At 32.0% G+C, this 20008-nt stretch overlaps 5 protein-coding genes and 1 long non-coding RNA gene across 9 annotated transcripts; 1 reads left to right on the top strand and 5 right to left on the bottom strand.

Annotated features, from left to right (window-relative positions):
- Positions 1–205: 205 nt before the first annotated feature.
- Positions 206–811, bottom strand: LOC136774938 (uncharacterized). Its single transcript, XM_066729411.1, has one exon. The coding sequence runs from the start codon at positions 809–811 to the stop codon at positions 206–208; it is 606 nt and encodes a 201-aa protein (XP_066585508.1).
- Positions 812–5090: 4279 nt separating this feature from the next.
- On the bottom strand, positions 5091–7062 carry LOC136774937 (E3 SUMO-protein ligase ZBED1-like). The gene is made up of 4 exons (XM_066729410.1): positions 6946–7062; positions 6693–6828; positions 5559–6547; positions 5091–5501 (listed from the first exon to the last, which is right to left on the bottom strand). Exons 1-4 carry the CDS (start codon positions 7060–7062, stop codon positions 5091–5093), a joined length of 1653 nt encoding a protein of 550 aa, XP_066585507.1.
- Positions 7063–8080: 1018 nt separating this feature from the next.
- Positions 8081–9213, top strand: LOC136775093 (myb/SANT-like DNA-binding domain-containing protein 3). The gene is made up of 3 exons (XM_066729567.1): positions 8081–8427; positions 8491–8699; positions 8777–9213. Exons 1-3 carry the CDS (start codon positions 8154–8156, stop codon positions 9128–9130), a joined length of 837 nt encoding a protein of 278 aa, XP_066585664.1. The 5' UTR covers positions 8081–8153; the 3' UTR covers positions 9131–9213.
- A 382-nt stretch (positions 9214–9595) lies between these two features.
- On the bottom strand, positions 9596–11943 carry LOC136774783 (putative nuclease HARBI1). The gene is made up of 4 exons (XM_066729247.1): positions 10939–11943; positions 10576–10862; positions 9906–10449; positions 9596–9834 (listed from the first exon to the last, which is right to left on the bottom strand). Exons 1-4 carry the CDS (start codon positions 11151–11153, stop codon positions 9825–9827), a joined length of 1056 nt encoding a protein of 351 aa, XP_066585344.1. The 5' UTR covers positions 11154–11943; the 3' UTR covers positions 9596–9824.
- A 127-nt stretch (positions 11944–12070) lies between these two features.
- LOC136774782 (putative transferase CAF17 homolog, mitochondrial) lies at positions 12071–13753 on the bottom strand. Of its 4 annotated transcripts, none has more exons than XM_066729246.1 (3): positions 13346–13753; positions 12530–13243; positions 12071–12330 (listed from the first exon to the last, which is right to left on the bottom strand). In XM_066729246.1, exons 1-3 carry the CDS (start codon positions 13506–13508, stop codon positions 12206–12208), a joined length of 1002 nt encoding a protein of 333 aa, XP_066585343.1. In that variant the 5' UTR covers positions 13509–13753; the 3' UTR covers positions 12071–12205. The 4 variants fall into 4 exon arrangements, with proteins under 4 accessions (XP_066585343.1, XP_066585342.1, XP_066585341.1 ...); XM_066729245.1 differs by having other exon boundaries at positions 12530–13477; positions 13542–13747; XM_066729244.1 differs by having other exon boundaries at positions 12560–13747.
- A 1595-nt stretch (positions 13754–15348) lies between these two features.
- On the bottom strand, positions 15349–16895 carry LOC136775123 (uncharacterized). The gene is made up of 4 exons (XR_010822891.1): positions 16507–16895; positions 16246–16414; positions 15983–16154; positions 15349–15890 (listed from the first exon to the last, which is right to left on the bottom strand). It is a non-coding gene; the product is annotated as an uncharacterized lncRNA (long non-coding RNA).
- Positions 16896–20008: the final 3113 nt, after the last annotated feature.

Here is a 20008-nt window from a genome sequence, read left to right as displayed (position 1 = left end):
CAAACGAAGAGTGTCATCCAGTTTGTTCTTCAGCGAATGAACAATTATGGGATCCCATTGGTCAACGCCGTATCCCATAGTTTTAAGGGCGTTGAGAGCAACCGTCACTGAGTCCCTAACTTCTTTCAGAACCTTAAAATTGTCACCCCGAAGCGTGGGTACTTGCGAGATCTGATCTAAGAACGTATCCGTGATCATCCGTTTGTCAGTGTACCGAGCTACCAGAGTGTCCCATGCTAATCTCATAGTTCTCGGAGGTGATCGCTAAAAATTTAATGACCGTTGCTGCTTCTCCTTGCAGACAGGATTTTAGGTAATGGAACTTGTCCCGACCGGAGACATACACTTTGTCGTGAACAATGGAACTGAACGTTTCATGAAAGTTGTTCCATTCTAAGTGATCCCCGGAAAACTTCGGTAAATCGATAACTGGAAGCCTAATGTGGTTTATTTCGCCTGAAGGCGCTGTGGGACCTGATGCCGACATTCCCTGATTGGATCGAAGTTCATCTAGATGTCCTAGGATGAATTCTTCCGCGTCACTATGGGCATCAAGGGCCGCTTGATACCAGCTATCGGTTACGTACTCCATTTTAGCTAATTCGGCCGGTTTAGTGTGAGTAGTGATCTTAACGTGAGTTTTATGCAACACTTTAAGCCACTTCTCTACGGCGGCAAGCCTATCCTCCAAGAAGGGAAGGGTGAAATTGTGGACTCCACGCTTCTTAATGTTAACGACCAACCGAACGACTTCATCCCGAATCATGGGCACGTAATTGATTGCTTCTAATAATTCCCCTGAGCTAGCCATTTTTGAAACCCTATTCTAGAACAAAACCAAAACCTAAACACAGCCCGGAACACCCACTCAGGAACACTGATGCACTTCGAACGTTTTTTGCCGGTATCCGGCTCGAAGGACCATAAATTTGTGTGAAACAGCGTCCCAAGTCGGCTCCGAACCTGTGGTCAGATTGGAAGGTTTTATTCTAGAATAAAATATTCAAAGCCAAGGTAATAGGCAAAATGAGTTTTTTATTTAAATAAATGAAAATGTACAAAATTTACAATATATATTTACACAAGAACCGTTAGACTAAAATTATCGACTTCCTAGCGAATTTGTTCTCGTCAAATTCTAGAGTATTTCGGTAGACGAAGATTCCCAAGAACCCCAGAGACTAGAATTCCCCAGAAAGGAACGCGGACTTAGAAACTCCCGGACTGGACAATTTTCCCTGGGTTATTCCCCAGTAAAATCCCCAGTCACGGGAGGAAGCGAAGTTGGAGAAGTGGTTTGGGGAAGGGGAAGTCCCCTTACCCCGCAGCCTCCTTCTCCACGAGCTCTAGTGGCTCCGAGCCACTCAAACCCCTAGGGTGAATCTACCCCTCCCCATTACCCGACTCTTGCGAGAGCCCTGGATTCAAGGGTAGGGAACACTGGGTCCGAAAGAGTCCTCGGAGGCAGTGTGGTAGGAGAAGGAGAGGGTTGAATTTCTCCCGGGAAGTCCCCGGAGAAATCTCCCTTAGGAGGGAGGAAAGTGCCGCAGAAGGGAAACCCCTTCTTGGAAGGCGGTGGGTGGTTGGGTGATACTTACCAAGTATTTTACCCGATGAGTTCGCCGGTGGAGGCGTTCTTGGATGGCCGTGGAGGCGCTGCCGAGGAGGCGTCAAAAAGAAAGGCCGAGAAGGCGACAAAAACTGCTGCTGTTGCTGCTGCTACGCAGGCTGTCGAGCAAGTTTGGGGTGAGATGGGTCCTTATCAAGGACCCATCTATATAATTCCGCGGCACGAAACTTGCCAGCGAGAGAGCTGCTCGTGACGCTGGCCACCTAGTGGTCAGGCGCGCAAGCCGTGCCGTGGCCGCGACGCGCCAGGGCCAGTAGACGCGCAAGGGCGCCGCGGTACGAGATAGAGAGAGACAGATGGGGCGGCTACACGCTGTTGGTTTAGCCGTCCCCTGTGAACGCAATAGAGACAGGGAGATATAGCAAAAATGTGGAATCTACTTCTCAGCATTTTTCCTCCTCCCGATCTCGAACATACGTTTTTTGGAAAATACGGCTTTAGTTATGACAAAGTGCGAGTCCTAATGATGCCAACAAGCCCAAAAACATTGAAATCGGTTGAAAAATAGCGCTGGACAATTCTCCCTCGTTTTTCGTTCCGTAATGTTGGCTACAGAGGGCTTGAGGGATCCCGTTAAGTCATCTATTTACCATGCTCGTTCTTACTTGAATAAAATATGGATTAAACATATCACACTTATAGAAGCGCCAAGAATGTGCCTTGAAATGATTAACTCTTATCTATCTTGGAAAATTGTCTTTCCTTTAAAGGGGCAATAAGCTTTCATATCTATTCCATGTTTTGCCTATTAATTCCAAATAATTGTTTTCATATTTCTTAAATTAATGTCGATTCAATCTCTCTTTCTCTCTGAGTTTCCTGCGAAATAGAATTAAATATATATACAATTAACAAATATTTGTATATTTTATTAGGCTTTTGAAGATGCTATTAAAAGAAAGCAATAAGGAAATTGAACAATTACAAAGTGGCATTTATGAACCAAGAGATAAAAGAAAGAAAATATCAATGTTAAACGACGAAATAAATAAATTTTATAGTAACTTAAAAGCACTAAATAATACAGGAAATACAGAATTCTAGATATTAAATTTGATGGAAGAGTTTATGGACATAAAGGAATTGATAAATCAAGCAAGAATGAGCATGGTAAATAGATTACTTAATATTGGTAGCAGAGGATCAGAAGTGCAAACTATTAATAACAAGGAAATTCCAGTTATCGTAATAGATAATTCAACAAATATTGCAGATAAATTGATTGTTATAAAAAATAAATACTTACAAAAGAAGGAACAACTCCAATTTGTAATTATAAATGAAGGTGTTTTATAAAGTAAATAAACGAATAGTATTTATGCCCATATAGTCTTTATACAATTATGTGTCATTATTTTCAGATCCTTTCATATAGACATAGAATTAATGTGAATTACTATATACCATAGTAAACCAAATAAGTTAATTCATATTTTTCAACGTTAGACCTACAAATTTCCAAGATACATTAACTCATGTTACCTATACATATGTGTATAACAGATTTTATCGGATAAAATAGATTGATAATTCTATAAGTAATTAACCAAACCTAACACTTACAAACTCATAATAATAAATATGATAATTTTGAATTACTCACTTGTGTGTTTACATTGTACATACATATATAAAATACTAAACTGTTCCCAATACAAACAATTTCATTCTCATATCCAATATTATGCTCTAGCAAAGTGCGACTCATATTAATGCCATTGTTAAATTATGTAAATATGAGTTTAATCAGCTCGATACAATGGTACGTAGATTTGAGCATGCAGTCTTCGCTAAATTTAAGTCCATCCATACATCAATGGAAAACCTCAATTGGCTTATTATTTCCTATAGATTATTCACCGAAGTCAATCATCAGTTTATAATTTGTTAATCTGTAAAATTAAAGCCACATTTGAACAAAGAATTTTGCCCTTACATTAACGGGATCCCTCACGCGTGCTTTACCGACAGTACAAGTCAATAAACAAATCGTTTAATAAAAGCCAAATGCGAAGCAAATTGCAAAAACGGACTTCTTTATGACAAGGTGCCAATTCTAACGAGTCAATCGAGCTTAAAAAAACTCAAATCGGATGAAGAATAACGCTGTACCACTGTCCCGCGTTCTTGAAGTGGAAATAACCAAAAGTAACCTCTCTTCAAGAACGCGGCACAATGGTACAGCGTTATTTTTCAACTAATTTGAGTGTTTTTAAGTTCGTTTGACTTATTAGGACTGGTACATTGTCCAACAAACGCCCGATTGTTCAATTTGCTTCGCATTTGAATTTTATTAAACGAATTGTTTATTGACTTGTACTGTCGGTAAAGCACGCGTGAGGGATCCCGTTAATTTATCAATTTGATAGATATATACAAATAAATGATAACTTATCTAATTGTATCTCCATTCTTCAATGTGATGTGACAATAAAGTATTCTTCATTAATTTTATACAAAAACCAATTAAATTCATTTATTAATATTTTTTATATATTTTTCCAAGTATTCCAATTCTATACTATATCTTGCTCCTATTTTCTCACTGGAATTATTTCTCAGTTAACCTCATCCTGTCAAAAACACATGTATGTATGTACCTTGTATGTGTTAGTAGTTGCAGAAAATGGCTATAGGGAGGGATCCTATCTTGAATAAAACTCTTTGTGCTCTCAGTGCTGCCAACCTTGTAGACGAAAAGTTCTCCTCTAATGGGTGGTAAAATGTCGCCGTCCCGATAATTTAATCTACCTTCTAGAAGATTAGTTATTTCTACTCATGAGTTTGGTAGTCTTTACCCGGACACTCGAGTAGTTAGGGATGGGCGATATTTGCAAAAGTATCGATACTTGTATTCGATACCGTATCGGGAACGTTAGAATCGATACCTCAAAAATATCGAAGACCAAGTATCGATACCTGCAAGTATCGATTCTCAATCTCATCTCAAAAAGAAAATGAAAGTAAGGTTAGGTCTTAAAAGATGGAAAGAAGCGCCAAATATAAATATATTTCAAAGATTTAATAGTGAAATAAAATATTTGAATGATTTTGTAAGATTACAGCCTGCAGGCTTTGAATAGTGTAATAAAAGATAACAGTAACTCAAATTTGTAGTTCTTTTGAGTGATCAAATTAAGAATGTCATAAAATAATATGTTTACCTAGAAATTTGACATTTACCTTTAGAATCAGGCTGCACAAAGCAATTAATTATTATTTTTACAATTAATGTTAAAATCAAAGTTGATTTAAGTTCTGAATGAATGTTGGATCAAATTAAATATATATAAATTTTTCTATAAAACTTTTAATGTACTATATATTTCTATTGTAATTACATACCTAATATTAGTGTTTAAATTAACTTGGAAAATATTTCTAACAAAAAAGTTAAATAGATATGCTGATTTAAATGATTATACATATTATGTATCTTATAATTATATAAATTACTGCTTTAATAAAACAATTCTTCTGACAAAGAATTTAAAAATAGTAACTGGTGAAGATGTTTAGATGATAACCTGTTTCTTGATTCCGTTAATATGTTACCTGCTTTAGAAAACAGTCGTTCTGCAGGAACAGATGTAGCAGTGATAGGTAAATATTTCAATGCTAAATTTCTTAAATTTGTGTAGGAGCCTCCAAAATCTTTTATCCAAAAAGTAATTGGATCTGATTCCAAACTAGAAGTAGCAATATTTAAGTAATGTTGCAACGACTTTGGTAAATCTTCAGAATTGGAACTATGTTCATTATTAGATTTATTTTCAATGGCTATCAGTTGTTTGTGATGACACCATAAGTCATTGGAATCTTCCAAAGATTCTTGAATATTAACTATACGATTGTCTAATGAAGATTCGAACTGTATATTATTATACAATTCATTTTTAATGAATGAAATGGCTTTTGATAAACTTACATTATCCTTAAAATGAAGGCATTTGAATCTCGGGTCTAATATAGTTGCCACAGCTAGCATAGTATTATTCTCAATATTTTTAAATCTTTCTTCTAAAGCAGTTATAGACAAATCACGTAACTGCTTAGCATTGTCAGTTTCTAAATTCAATCCAATTAGGTTTTTTCGCAGACAATTAATGATAGGTATTACTTTCCCAATACTAGTATGTCTTTCAGTACATAACTCTATAGTGGTACGCTCAAAAGGGCGTAGAACTATCACAAATTCTTTTACAGTTAGGATCTCAGATGCTGATAGCATTAAAAGCGAATCAGGTAGGCTTAGTAATACAGATCCCACTATTAGAGACTGTTCCGTGAAACGTTGCAACATGTAGAATGTAGAATTCCATCGTGTTGGAACGCTCTGTATCAACTTTAGTTCACTCTTTTTTCTCAATTCATCACTAGCAACCACTGAATGTTTAAAATATTTAACAATAGTTTTGACTTTATCTATAATGTTTTTAATTTTCACATCACTGATTATTTGGACTGCCACTAAATTTAAAGAGTGCGCGAAACATGATAAGAATCTATGCTCTCCAAAAGTACATTTAATGGCCTTGGTCATATTGGAAGCATTATCACTAACTATAGCCACAATATTTTCAATTTTTATTCGCCATAGTTCTAATACTTCCAGGATCCAATCGCCAATGTTATTGGACGTATGTCTATCGGATAACTCAACAACACTTAAGGTGGCACTTTTCAATTTCTCACTATCAATATAATGTGCTGTTATTCCTAAAAAACTTTTTGTGTTAAGCGTGTCGGTCCAAATGTCTGTAGTTAAAGATATACATTCAACCTGTGAAAGTCTATCAGATATAATTGAAGACAATAGATTATATTTTTCTTCAATTAGTTTCGTAATGTTTTTTCTGCTAGGTATTTGATACATTGGAGCTATAACTTTCATGAGTTTCTTAAAGCCTTCTCTTTCTACAATATTCAATGGACAATTATCTTTAGCGATCATAAACATAATTGCATTTGTGATTTCATTGGATTTCTGTCCACCAAATAAAATTTAAATGGTATTACAAAATAATTAATTTTGGATAGAATTAGAATTAGTATCATTTACCTTCATAAGACTTCATTGACGATAATGATTGCAATATAGTTGGCTGCTGTTTTAAATGCTTATTTTGTAAAGATACTGATTTCTGCTTTGTTGGCATTATCGGATCATCTTCTGCAGGATCTACTTCTACACACGTCTGTTAAATTTTATTGTTACTTTAGTTAAGGAGTTTAGAATATAGCAGTCTGAGTGAAGACTAATTTAAAATAACTATTAAATATAAAGAAGTATTTGAAAATATGAACTTCATTACTTCTGTTCTTAGTTTTTTAGAAGCTGGTTCTACATTTTCTAAATTAGGGTGTTTTCTTTGCAAGTGTTTTAGCATATTAGTCGTATTACCACTAGTAGTAATAGTAGAATGACACATATTACATTTAGCTCCACCTGCCACCTTTACAAAATATTTCCACGTAACACTTTTTTGTGGTGGCACTAAAATAAAAATAAAATTGTGTATAGTATTTAAAATAAAATAAAATAAAATAATGTTAATTATAGTTTGAAATACATTATAATTTAAGCAAATGTACTTTCTTTTACTTACTTATGATTATTGTTTCTTAACTTTATTAGGACAGGGATTGGATTTTGAGGATATTCCTAATTAATGAGAAAATATGTATAACGAATATTAAACCAAAATACTAAATGGAACAAAGTCTAATATTTTCTTACACAAATTTAATAATTATAATTAAAGTACGCAAGAGAGGTAAATAGAAAAATCACTCACCAATTGATATAAGGCAGCAAAACATAAAAAATCTCTTTTGAATCATTTATTTCAATTGACCTGATTTTTTAAGCTATCCAGAAACTGCGCTTGTGAACTCTGCTCTTAACTCTTATTAAAATGATGTTGTGATGGCATAGCAGTTGTAGCAGTAGCACACGCTTTTTTAAAAAAATTTAGATTTTTAAAGCTACAAGCAACTCTCACCCTTCGGTTCGGTTAAAGTTATATACTTGTGGTTAAAACAGTATAGTTCATGCGAAGGGGTTAACCACATGTTAATATAATTTTTATTATTATATTAATTTAAAATGCGAAGGGCTACGATTTCAATTGATAGTCAAAAAGTATGTATCGAATATCGATACTGAGGTAGTGAGTATCGATATTTGAAAGTATCGTTTACTTCGGTATCGATTCAAAAGTACTCGATACTTTAGGGGAAAGTATCGATATCCCTAGGTATCGGTATCAAAAGCCCATTCCTAGGCCCGGTCTTACAGGTCTCAATTAAGTTAATTTCGACATTAAGTAGGGATACCAACCTGAAAAATAATACCTAACTATACTAATATTTTTTTTTTGAAGTTTTAAGCCTGGAAATGGAAGTTTTGTGCCCAGCTTCAGTTCAGGTTTTAGTGTGAACGAAATTTGAACAGGGAAGGATCAAATATATTTCACAATATAGAAATGCAATTAACACAATAAAATAAAGAAGAAGTATCATGGATAAAAAACCACGAAATCACAATTTTTCCGAAGAGGAAAAAATTAGGTTGGTTGAACTTGTCTCCGAATTTTCGAAAGTAGTGGAGAATAAACTAACGGATGCCGTTGGGTGGGATGCAAAAACCCAAGCATGGGCTGAAATTGCTAATAAATTTAATTGCATAAGCAAATCAAATGTGGAACCCGAAAAACTAAAAAATTGCTGGAATAACTTAAAACAACAAACAAGGAAGTATTATTCTAAATTAAAAACAGAAATATATAAAACAGGTAATCTTGGAAAGTTCTAAATGATTTTTGTTCACAACGAAAATTATAAATATATTTTTGTAGGAGGTGGATCAAATAAAACCAAACCGAATATTTTATATGATAAAGTTTATCAAATTATTCAACCTACTGTAGATGGATTATATAATTCCAATGATAGTGATCGCAGCATATACATGGGTGAAACTGCAACGTTTGTTTCTAATGTTATTGAATCAGATGAAGAAATAGAAGATGATCTAAATCTGCAACAAGATGAACATGTCTTTCAGGTAGGGTTATTATAAATTTTATTAATATTATTATTATATTGCACTTCATATATGTAATTTTTTTGGTTATTTCTCAGTATTTAAAAGATACTAACCAAATTAATACATGGAAGAAGTGGAACCCAAGGACATTGAAAGCTCCCCTAAGTGATCCTCTTTCCACAAATATTAAAAAACAAAAAGCAGCAATGCCTGAAAAAAAATCAACACATGAGAACTTAGACAATATTTTAATTAAAAGTAAAATTGAGCTGACTAATTTGATGACTCAAGAATTAAAAGAAAAAAGCCGTTTAGAAAAAGCAATTTTAAGACAAAAGTTGACAGAAAATACCTTAAAAATAAAATTGCTAGAATCTACAATAAGAGGTAATAAAGAAAATAACAACAACGTTGTTGAAAATATTGATATTTCTGATATATCAGAATAACAAGTTAGTTTTATAGGAAACTTGTGATATTTAAATTAAATGAAACTCCTTGTTATAATTTGCGTTACTATATGAGAGAGACATTTATCAGTTTCTAAGTCCTTAAGTTCTTTCAATTCTCTAAATGTTATGTTTTATTTACTGAAGTACAAAGGTTATAAAATTTTAAGTTTATGTTAATATTAAAATACAGTACAAGGATTCTTAACCTAGCTCACTTTAAATTTTATTCTAAATAAAATTTATTATAATAATATTTTAGACAATTGCGTTGATACAAATTTTCATTTAATTTTTGTACAAATGATCGAAATATCAGGTTTGTTTGAAAAAGAATATTCATAAATCATAGGTACCAAGAATTATTTTATTTGGTATGTTAAAGTAGTTTTTCAATGAACCATAGTTGACATTTAATGATTTAAAATTAAAAGAGCAGAAAGTATTAAATATATATTTATTCAATAAAAAGTGGTTATCCATTACAAATATAAATTTTATCTTACAAAACACACTATGTAGACCAATAACACTTTACCTCTCTTTCCAAATAAAGTTTTTATTATAGAAAAAATAAAATATTCTTCTTTCACACAAATTTACAGCTATACAAAATATATATACTTGTTTAATTTGTTATTTCCCACATATATACTATTTCTCATTCTTGTTGAAGTTTAAATAAATTTGCTTGTTAGAGGCAACTGCAAGATAAATTTAAGTTATATTTTATTATTAACATGCATATTAATATAATATGAAAAGTTAGACTTACGCTTCGAAATAATTTTCTATTAAAAATTTCCTTTCATCCTGATGGAAATCTTCGTTATAATTTACCAATAAATTATTGTATGCAGCAATATCTACATTATCTTCAATATCCATTCTTATAATATTATACAAAACAGCACAGGCCATAATAATGTCCATAGTCTTATTAGCAGTTTTGAAGCGAGTTCCTTTACTCAAAGCAGGAAACATTCTTGTCCAAATACCAAATGCTCTTTCCACCATGGTTCTTGTTCGAATTTGTGCCTCGTTATATAAAATTTCGGCAGGTGTATTTGGATTTGTTAATGGGGTCATTAAATATGGCATATTTGGATAGCCAGAATCTCCCAAAAGCAGACCATTGCCAAATTCGCCAGACTCGAATCGGGCTTTAATGACAGAATTATTAAAAATCGTAGCATCATGAGAAGATCCTGGCCATCGTGCTACAATATCCATAAATTGTAATTTTGAATTTACAATTGCTTGCACATTAAGTGAAAAGAATCCTTTTCTATTACGAAATAATTCTGCATTTTCCCCTCCTGTATAATATAAAATTCTTACATTATTTTATTGAAATTATTTCATTTCAAAAAATTATAATAAGAATATACATATATAGAGCTAATACATTATTTTCTTGCTACAACTCCTAATGTTATATTTACCATAGGATTGTATTCTGATGTGAATGCAATCAATTGCTCCTAGTACCCTTATAAAACCAGCCTGTTTGAAATTTCTTGCTTGAGTTTGTATGATATCATCTTGCTGCATTGGGAATTTGATAAACTCTTTACTTAGTTTAGCTATAGCATTTGAGACTCTATGTACTATTTTGGTAGCAGAATTTTTGCTAACCCCAGAAAAATCACCGATAATTATCAAAAACGATCCTGTTGCATAAAATCTTAATGCTATTAGTAATTGTGTAGTTGGTGAAATTGCATCATTCCTTTAAAAAAATATGAGTATAATAAATTAAATTATTGTTTCACTTTAACCAATTATTAATTATCACAATAACATACCATTGTCTTCTACAAATTAATGAACAGCCAATTGTATTCAATAGCAATTCAAAATGCTCCTTGCGAAGTCTAAATCTACTTTGAAAGTCAATATCATCGTAAATAGCATACCAATTCATTCGTAGACGTATTTTTTTTGATCTTCTTCTAATAATTAACTGTTCATCAACATCTTCCTGATCATTTATACAACAAAATGCCATCTCAAAATCCATTATTACATACAAAATATTAGATAAGTATAACTTTTACCAGAAAACCGTATGATTCGTATTTCAAAACATCTTCCTCTACCCGCTCAATTATACATATACGTACACAAAACTTCACATTACACATTTCCAGGCTTAAAACTTCAAAAAAAAAATATTAGTATAGTTAGGTATTATTTTTCAGGTTGGTATCCCTACTTAATGTCGAAATTAACTTAATTGAGACCTGTAAGACCGGGCCCTAGAGTAGATTATACCATTCTCATCAAATGAGACCAATTAAATGCTTAGAATTTTAGATACCACTCGAGCCTAATAGTAAAAACAACTCGAGTCTGAAAGTAAAAGCAACTTGAGCGCCTCTACTAGGCTCATCAAATATTTATTGCTCGACACTCGAGTAGAAGTTACCACTTTTTATTTTCAGTGTGTGCCGCACTGTCGCAGGCTTAAAAATTAGGGGTGATTGGGGGAGGTCGGGGCAAACTGTGATATTTTAATACTTCGACATTTTTAAACTATATTCCTGAAGATTAAAAATTAATTAGTTATAATTTAAATATTTTGAGAGCAGTAAATTCTATCTATAGTAATTATTGGAATTTTTAATTGGTGAAAGCGTTTGATTTATTTATGTAAACAATTTTATATTATATTGAAGTTACAAATTTCCATGATCACCTCTACAATTCGACTTTACTGAATCTTTCAAATTTCTGCTTTCAATATGTCATAGCACTAAATATTATCTGGTATAATTTACTAAAAATATTTATTTAAAGTAAAATTACAATTCTAAATATCTATCTTTAATTTATGTTTTAATGGAGCTGGTAAAATAATATTTTTTGATAAGCAGTATTTGCAAAATCTCTTTCCATAAAAAGTGCTGCAGTCTAAACATACTGTTTTACCACATATACTGCAATGAGCTCCTATTATTAAAATTGTTCTTTCCTTTATTGAACTAAATGAATCTTCTATAGCATAACACTCCTCTAAGTAAATTTTTCCTGCGAGTGTTGGCTTTATTCCCTTGTAGACATAGCATTCTTTTAGACAACAATAGAAACATTTAAACATTCCACTAGTATGTTTCTTCTTTTCAAGATTTTCATTAGGCTTAAGATCTTCAACATTGTCAGCATTAGTTTTCGATGTACTTGGTACAGTAGCCATTCTAGAAACAAAAGGAAATGAAAATAAGCAGCAACTATACGCTTATTAGGAATTTAATGATTTTCTTGATTTTATTTTTTCCCCTTTTTGCTCCTAACATTCCTATGGCCACCAAAAAGGCTTTATCACTTTGATTACCATTCCTAATATGCTAAGCGATGTTGCATTTAAAGTTTCAGAAATACGCATTAATACTATACCATATCTATCACTGCTTCCTCGAAATTTACCTACAATTTTACCAGTTTCATCAACTATACTTTCATTGTGTAAAATAGGTTTCTTTGGTATTTCATTAAAAATTATAGGCATTATCCTTTTCCGTACAACTCCTGTGTGATATATGCGAGCAGTAAGTTCTTGTCCAATGTAACAGCCTTTATGGAAGCTAATTCCATGTAAATAATCAAAATTGCTTTCTAATGGAAAAGCTTCTTTAGGAGGAAAATCATTAATACCTTCTCCAATACCAAGCTTATAACGAAATACATTATAGTCATATGGAGTTGTAAAATTATAAAGGTTACAATTTAAAAATTTTTGAATGTCATTTTTTTGAAATTTAGAGTTGCATAAAATTCTAAATCCTAATTCTGGTAATCTTGGGTCTGTGTATATTATATTTTCAATATGTTTATTAGCTTCACTATTTAACATATTGCAAGGAAAAATTAATCCATTGGAAATAGTCTCAACTTGTTCACTTGGACTTATGTGATTAACAGTATCCTCAAACATATCATAAAGTGTCCATATTTTTACTTTATTATCAATTTGCTCAATATCTATTTTTCTTCTAACTTTATAAATTTTTAAGTGTTCCTGCAACTGCTCAGATATATTTGAGTCACATTCTATGTAAAATGTATTTGTCTCTGGAGTTTTATAAATAAATGTATCAAACAATAGTTTCCCTTTGGTATTCAAAAATAAAGAATAAATGTTTGTAGCACCATTTTTAAAAATCGACATGTCGTTAGTTGTAAGACCTTGTAAGAATTCTGCACTTTCCTTACCTCTTAACCGTAATACACTTTTATTTAAAAGACATTCAAGGTGATTCGATTTTTGATACATAAAAAACCTTAGCGTACTTGTTTGAGGACATCTATTTCTATTGAAGCTCAAAATGTGCATACTCTTTTTTGCTATAGGAACAGGCCTGTTAATAAATACCATTTTCAGTTTAAAATAAAACAAACTTTGCTTTACCGGATACCAGGGGGGTGAAACAGAGTAGCCAAAAATGGGCTTTTTTGCAACAGAAACAGTTGAACAGTGTTGGGATTCTGTAGCTTCCCAGCGATGATTGTCGGTATCGCTAACTACCAATCAGCGTTGCCAAGTCCGCCATGTTGGAAGATACTACGCTGTATAGTTTGTTGGCGAGAATTGAATATACCACGCAAAATGTATAGTAAGTGTGATTCACAGAGAAGAAACGAAGTATAGTGTTTTAGGTATAATAAGCTCTCAGTGCTTTCGGACGTGTTTTGGCAGAGATGAAACGGGAGATTGCTCATGCGAGGCAAGGTTGCCAAGTCCGCCATCTTGAATAGTACTACGCTCTATAGTAAGTGAATTTTGATATAAGGAATGCAGACTGCACAAAGTGTACTGCCAGCGGAAATACGTCAGTAGCCATCTTAAATGCAGAACGTAATATATCAAAAATTATATATATTATATTCACAGCCTGTCACCGTGAACGGCGTGAACGAAGACAAATGTTAGTATACGGAAAAATAAAGTGTAATAAAGAAATATTTGATCTATCTGACAGCTGATGTACTTATGGTATAAGTGAATAAATAAAATAAAAATGCTTTTCCTAAATTGATTTTTAATTTTGATAAAATGGTCAAATGTAGCCATTAATAAATTAGATTTGGTAATAAATACAAAAAATGCGTTTTATTATAACAAATGAGTTGAGGTAAAATAAACTCAATGTTTTTATATTAATCTGTTAATAAATGCATTTTTTTATTTATTATGGAGTCCAATAAATTAATGGTTATTAAAAAAAAAATTCCTTGTAATGAAAAAAAAATGAAAAAATTTTAAACTTCACCAAGACTCGAACACGAGCCCACCGCATGACAAACGGCAACCTTACCGCCTGCGCTACAGCGCTCACTTGATGTCAAGAGCAAAACAGCCTTTTAAAGACTGACTACAATTCTTTCACTAACTCGTCATAAACGATTAAGAATTAGCTGTAATAATAAATACATTTATCTACATAGCATTATTGTACTAAATTTATTGTTTTTAATTTGAAGCATACATTTTGCATGAAGATATGATAATTTAAAACCATTCAGTACTCTATATACAAAACTATTCATATGCTCAACTATCATAAATTAATTAAGTAATATTATAATATTTGTTATATGTAGTCGAATAACTATGATAAACCAGCATATGAATAGTTTTGTATTTAAAGTATTGCATGAACATCCTTAAAGTATCGTATCTTCATGTAAAATGTATGCTTCAAATTAAAAACATAATAAATTTAGTGCAATAATGCTGTGGAGATAAATGTATTTATTATTGCAGCTAATTCTTGATCGTTTATGACGAGTTAGTGAAAGAATTGTAGTCAGTCTTTAAAAGGCTGTTTTGCTCTTGGTACATCAAGTGAGCGCTGTAGCGCAGGTGGTAAGGTTGTCGTTTGTCATGTGGTGGGCTCGTGTTCGAGTCTTGGTGAAGTTTAAAATTTTTTCATTTTTTTTTTCATTACAAGGAATTTTTTTTTTAATAACCATTAATTTATTGGACTCAATAATAAATAAAAAAATGCATTTGTTAACAGATTAATATAAAAACATTGAGTTTATTTTACCTCAACTCATTTGTTATAATAAAACGCATTTTCTGTATTTATTACCAAATCTAATTAATTAATGGCTACATTTGACCATTTTATCAATATTACAAATCAATTTAGGAAAAGCATTTTTATTTGCTTTGAGTTTTTAGGTAAACGCAGCACCACTTCACACGGATAACACGTAAAAATGTCACGGTTAGCGGTAGTCGCTCTTCTTCTAAAGCCAATGTTGCCTGAAGTCCAAATCACACCTATGCTCTCCAGGCATAGTTGTGTTTGTACCGCTTCCCTTTAAATTTTCTATACTCCTGCTGGCTAGCGCTTATCTTCATTTTTGTTGCTAAAAGCTTGATTCTGGCATCACTGCCGTGTGGAACTATTAGTTTGCTAATAAAAGCAGAGGCTTAATTTTAAGAGATTGCAACATATAGTAATTAATATAGATACAATTGTAAAAAGAAAACAAAAATTTTATTTTACATATATTAACTTTAAATAAAATCCCACAAAGTACTGTAAAATATCTAACATGTTATATTATATATCTAATCTGTCAGCTTCTTTATTTTAATATTCATCTCAATTATCACAGTTTGATCCTCAGCGATGACACAGTAACCACATTATGGTGAACCTATTCTTTTTTTTTAATGTTCGATCCACATAGCTTCATCCTCAGCAGTGATACAGTAAACACACGTACATTACTATAATTTAATCTGAAACAAAATCCCACAAAGTACTATAAAACATCTTACATTTTATATTATATATCTATTCTGTCATTTTCTTTATTTATTATTGTATTTACCCAAAATGCTGACTCATTTATTTTAATGTCTGTCTCAATTAACACAGTTTGATCCTCATCAGCGATGACACAGAAACAACATTATGGTGAATCTATTCCTTTTGTTTTAATGTTCAATCCACATAGCTCCATTCTCAGCATTGACATAGTAAACACTTTACAATAATTTAATCTGAAACAAAATCCCAAAAAGTACTATATAAAATCTTACATTTGAAATTACAAATGTAATCTGTCAGCTTCTTTATTTGTATCGTATTTACCCAATGTGTTGACTTGTTTATTTTAATATTCATCTCAATTAACACAGTTTGATCTTCAGCGATGACACAGTAACCATAATATGGTGAATCTATTCCTTTCATTTTAATGTTCAATCCACATAGCTCCATCCTCAGTAGTGACATAGTAAACACATTACTATAATTTAATCTGAAATAAAATCCCAGAAAGTACTATAAAATATCTTACATTTTATATTATATATCTAATTTGTCAGCTTCTTTATTTATTATTGTATTTACCCAGTTTTTTCACTCGTTTATTTTATTATCCGTCTCAATTAACATAGTTTGAATCTCAACGATGACACAATAACCACATTATGTTTAGTCTATTCCTTTATTTTAATTTTGAAAATCCGCATAGCTCCATCCTCAGCACAGTGACATTGTAAACACATTACTATAATTTAATCTGAAATAAAATCCCACAAAGTACCACAAAATGTTTATATCTTACATTTTATATTATAAAATTTATTGTTATACTTATCTAAAATGTTCAGTCCTTTATATATTTTTAAAAATTATTTTTATGTACATTTTACAAATTTCGTCACTTTATTTATTCACTTATACCATCAGTATATCAGCTGTCAGTAAGATTAAAACTGCCACTTTATTTCTTTATATTACTTTATAACTTGTGGTATGTATATACTAACATTTGTCTTGGATCACGGACCATGCATTATGTATTTTGAAATTAGTAATTAGAAATATCTATATTGCGGTCCCTCTACAGTCTCTACCCTCTGACGTATTTCCGCCAACCAGTAGTATCAGCAGCGACTATAGCGTAGTACCCAAAATAGTACTACGCTATAGGATATGTCGCTTTTGGGTACTACGGTAGTACCGAAAGTACTACACTTGGCAACCTTGATGCGAGGTCCCGAGGCAATCCCTACCGGTAGGCGGCGCTGGTGTTGGCAAACGCGTGTCTCAGGTCCATCTAACCCCTAACGCCATCTATCGGAAGAGACCACGAAGCACGAGCGTTAAGCTTAGAATAGGGTAAAACATATATGCATTGTTGCCAGAAAGCGGAATAAAGAGAGAGCGGAGATATTTTCTCGGACCTCTCTGTCTTTCTCGCTGTTAGCTTCTAGCAGAAGAGTCGAGGCAAAATCTTTCCGTTTCGCTTTGCCGAAAATCTACCAATATTCGATGTCATTTATATTTGCAGGCCAATGCCTTTATACATGATTTTTTCAGCATATTTATTTATCAGCATTGACTTATTTAAATCAATAATAAATTAAGGAAATGCGTATTTGATATATAATAATTATTTTAACTATAATTTCATCGTTATATTTCGCCTATTTCCGTAAAATCTGCATTTCTTTAGTTTATTATTGATTATTGTAAGTCAATGGCAATTTAAAAAAATTTAATCTTAAAAAAAAAAGAAAAGTACCGATCAGGAATCGAACCCGGACCCACGAATCGCCACGCGATTACCTTACCTCTTAGACCACGAGGCTTCTTCAGTGCACCGTAAACAGATAGTCTTTTTAAGGGCTTGAAATCTTCTATTGAACCATATAAATAAACGAAGAACCGACATCTTTATTCATTATTATTCTATCATAATGGTACACAAATTAAAGAATAATTATATAATGTAGATTTTCAAAAGCTTTTCCAATAACCAAGAACGGAAACTGCGAGCGTTGATTATTTATCTTCGTTTTTGGCTATTGGAAAAGCTTTTGAAAACTATTCAAAATATAATTATTCCTTAATTTATGTACCATTATGACAGAATAATAATGAATAAAGCTGTCGGTTGCTCGTTTATTTATATGGTTTAAAAGAAGATTTCAAGCCCCTAAAAAGACTATCTGTTTACGGTGCACTGAAGAAGCCTCGTGGTCTAGGCGGTAAGGTAATAGCGTGGCGATTTGTGGGTCCGGGTTCGATTCCTGAACGGTACTTTTCTTTTTTTTTTTAAGATTAAATTTTTTTTAATGGCCATTGACTTACAATAATCAATAATAAACTAAAGAAATTCAGATTTTACGGAAATAAGCGAAATATAACGATGAAATTATAGTTAAAATAATTATTATATATCAAATACGCATTTCCTTAATTTATTATTGATTTAAATAAGTCAATGCTGATAAATAAATATGCTGAAAAAATCATGTATAAAGGCATTGGCCTGCAAATATAAATGACATCGAATATTGGTAGATTTTCGGCAAAGCGAAACGGAAAGATTTTGCCTCGACTCTTCTGCTAGAAGCTAACAGCGAGAAAGACAGAGAGGTCCGAGAAAATATCTCCGCTCTCTCTTTATTCCGCTTTCTGGCAACAATGCATATATGTTTTACCCTATTCTAAGCTTAACGCTCGTGCTTCGTGGTCTCTTCCGATAGATGGCGCTAGGGGTTAGATGGACCTGAGACACGCGTTTGCCAACACCAGCGCCGCCTACCGGTAGGGATTGCCTCGGGACCTCGCATGAGCAATCTCCCGTTTCATCTCTGGTTTTGGCCATTAATCTTGCGTCGGGCGTTGTGTTGTGTTAGTTGTGTAGTTAGAATCAGAGGGGCGAGGGAATTTCTAGGGAGTTTGTCCGTAGCTGTCAAATGGCGCGATTAACCCTCAATTTTATATCATCAACAAAAATAATATTTTCGGAAAACGATTGTGGAAAAGAAGGAAGGATTTTAATAAATAACAGAGAAGACAAAATATATCAGATGAGTATAAATTAATAAAAAAAATGAAAATTATTGTGAATTTTTAAGAAAATATACTTTGTGGTTATTTTTTTTTTGTTACAGTTTAAATCCGGTTATGATGACTTTCAATTAAGGAAAAAAGTAATTACAGACCAATAAATGAAAAAGTATTAATACATTAAGCATTTCTGTACGGCCCAGTCATTTCAATAATTGTGACTTAATGTTATAATAGTGAATGTGTAAGCGATTAGTGCATATACAACAAACTCTTATTGTAAATTTAATAATCTTGTATGACAATGTTTTAATTGCTATTATTTTAAATTAAAGCTAGTTTAATTAACATATTTTTATTTCATCCCTTTCTCAAAATTCTAAACACACATGGTAATTACCTATTCTTGTAGTAGTCATATATTCGTTAAATTACATACAAAATTACAACTGTTTTATATTTGTAAAGCATAGCTGTTTGTTGCAATGATTTTTATTATTCAATGTGAGACAAATCGCATTTTGTTTAGGCAAATGTCTTATTTATCCGCCACATCCTTCCATATCTTATGTAACATTTATTTGCCTTGTTCTTTCTTTTAGTTTTCAAAATATACGACTAATTTTTTGCTATTTTTATATACACTCAGATATAGCTATTCTATTGACTAATTAATCTTATAAATGTCAAGATGATTGGTAAACCATTGTTCTATTAAAGTTGAAGAATGGACACTTGAATTATTTTACTTATAATGTTTGGCATCTCTTCCATAGGATATCTTCTCTTTAAATTTGAGAGGATGTTGTTCTCCAATATATTTAAGGATACTGCTGAATTTATCTTGCTTTTAGCTTCAAATAATTCACATTTGGATATCCTTCCTCAATATATAATACATATTTTGTTAGTCCTATTTGTTTGTGAAATTTATCTGTTCTAAAACCTTAATTAATCCAGTTACTAGATATATAATATATCATTTTCAAAGAATTGATATCTTTCTATCAATCTTAACAATATCATAATAGATGTAATGAAATATGTA

This window comes from Prorops nasuta, unplaced genomic scaffold (genome assembly GCF_024137725.1).
Source record: "Prorops nasuta isolate Cenicafe-Biocafe unplaced genomic scaffold, Cenicafe_Pnas_1.2 PNAS00007, whole genome shotgun sequence".
Classification (NCBI taxonomy): Eukaryota; Metazoa; Arthropoda; class Insecta; order Hymenoptera; family Bethylidae; genus Prorops; species Prorops nasuta.
Note: the sequence above shows the minus strand (reverse complement) of the source record. Positions and strands in the feature narration are given on the sequence as shown.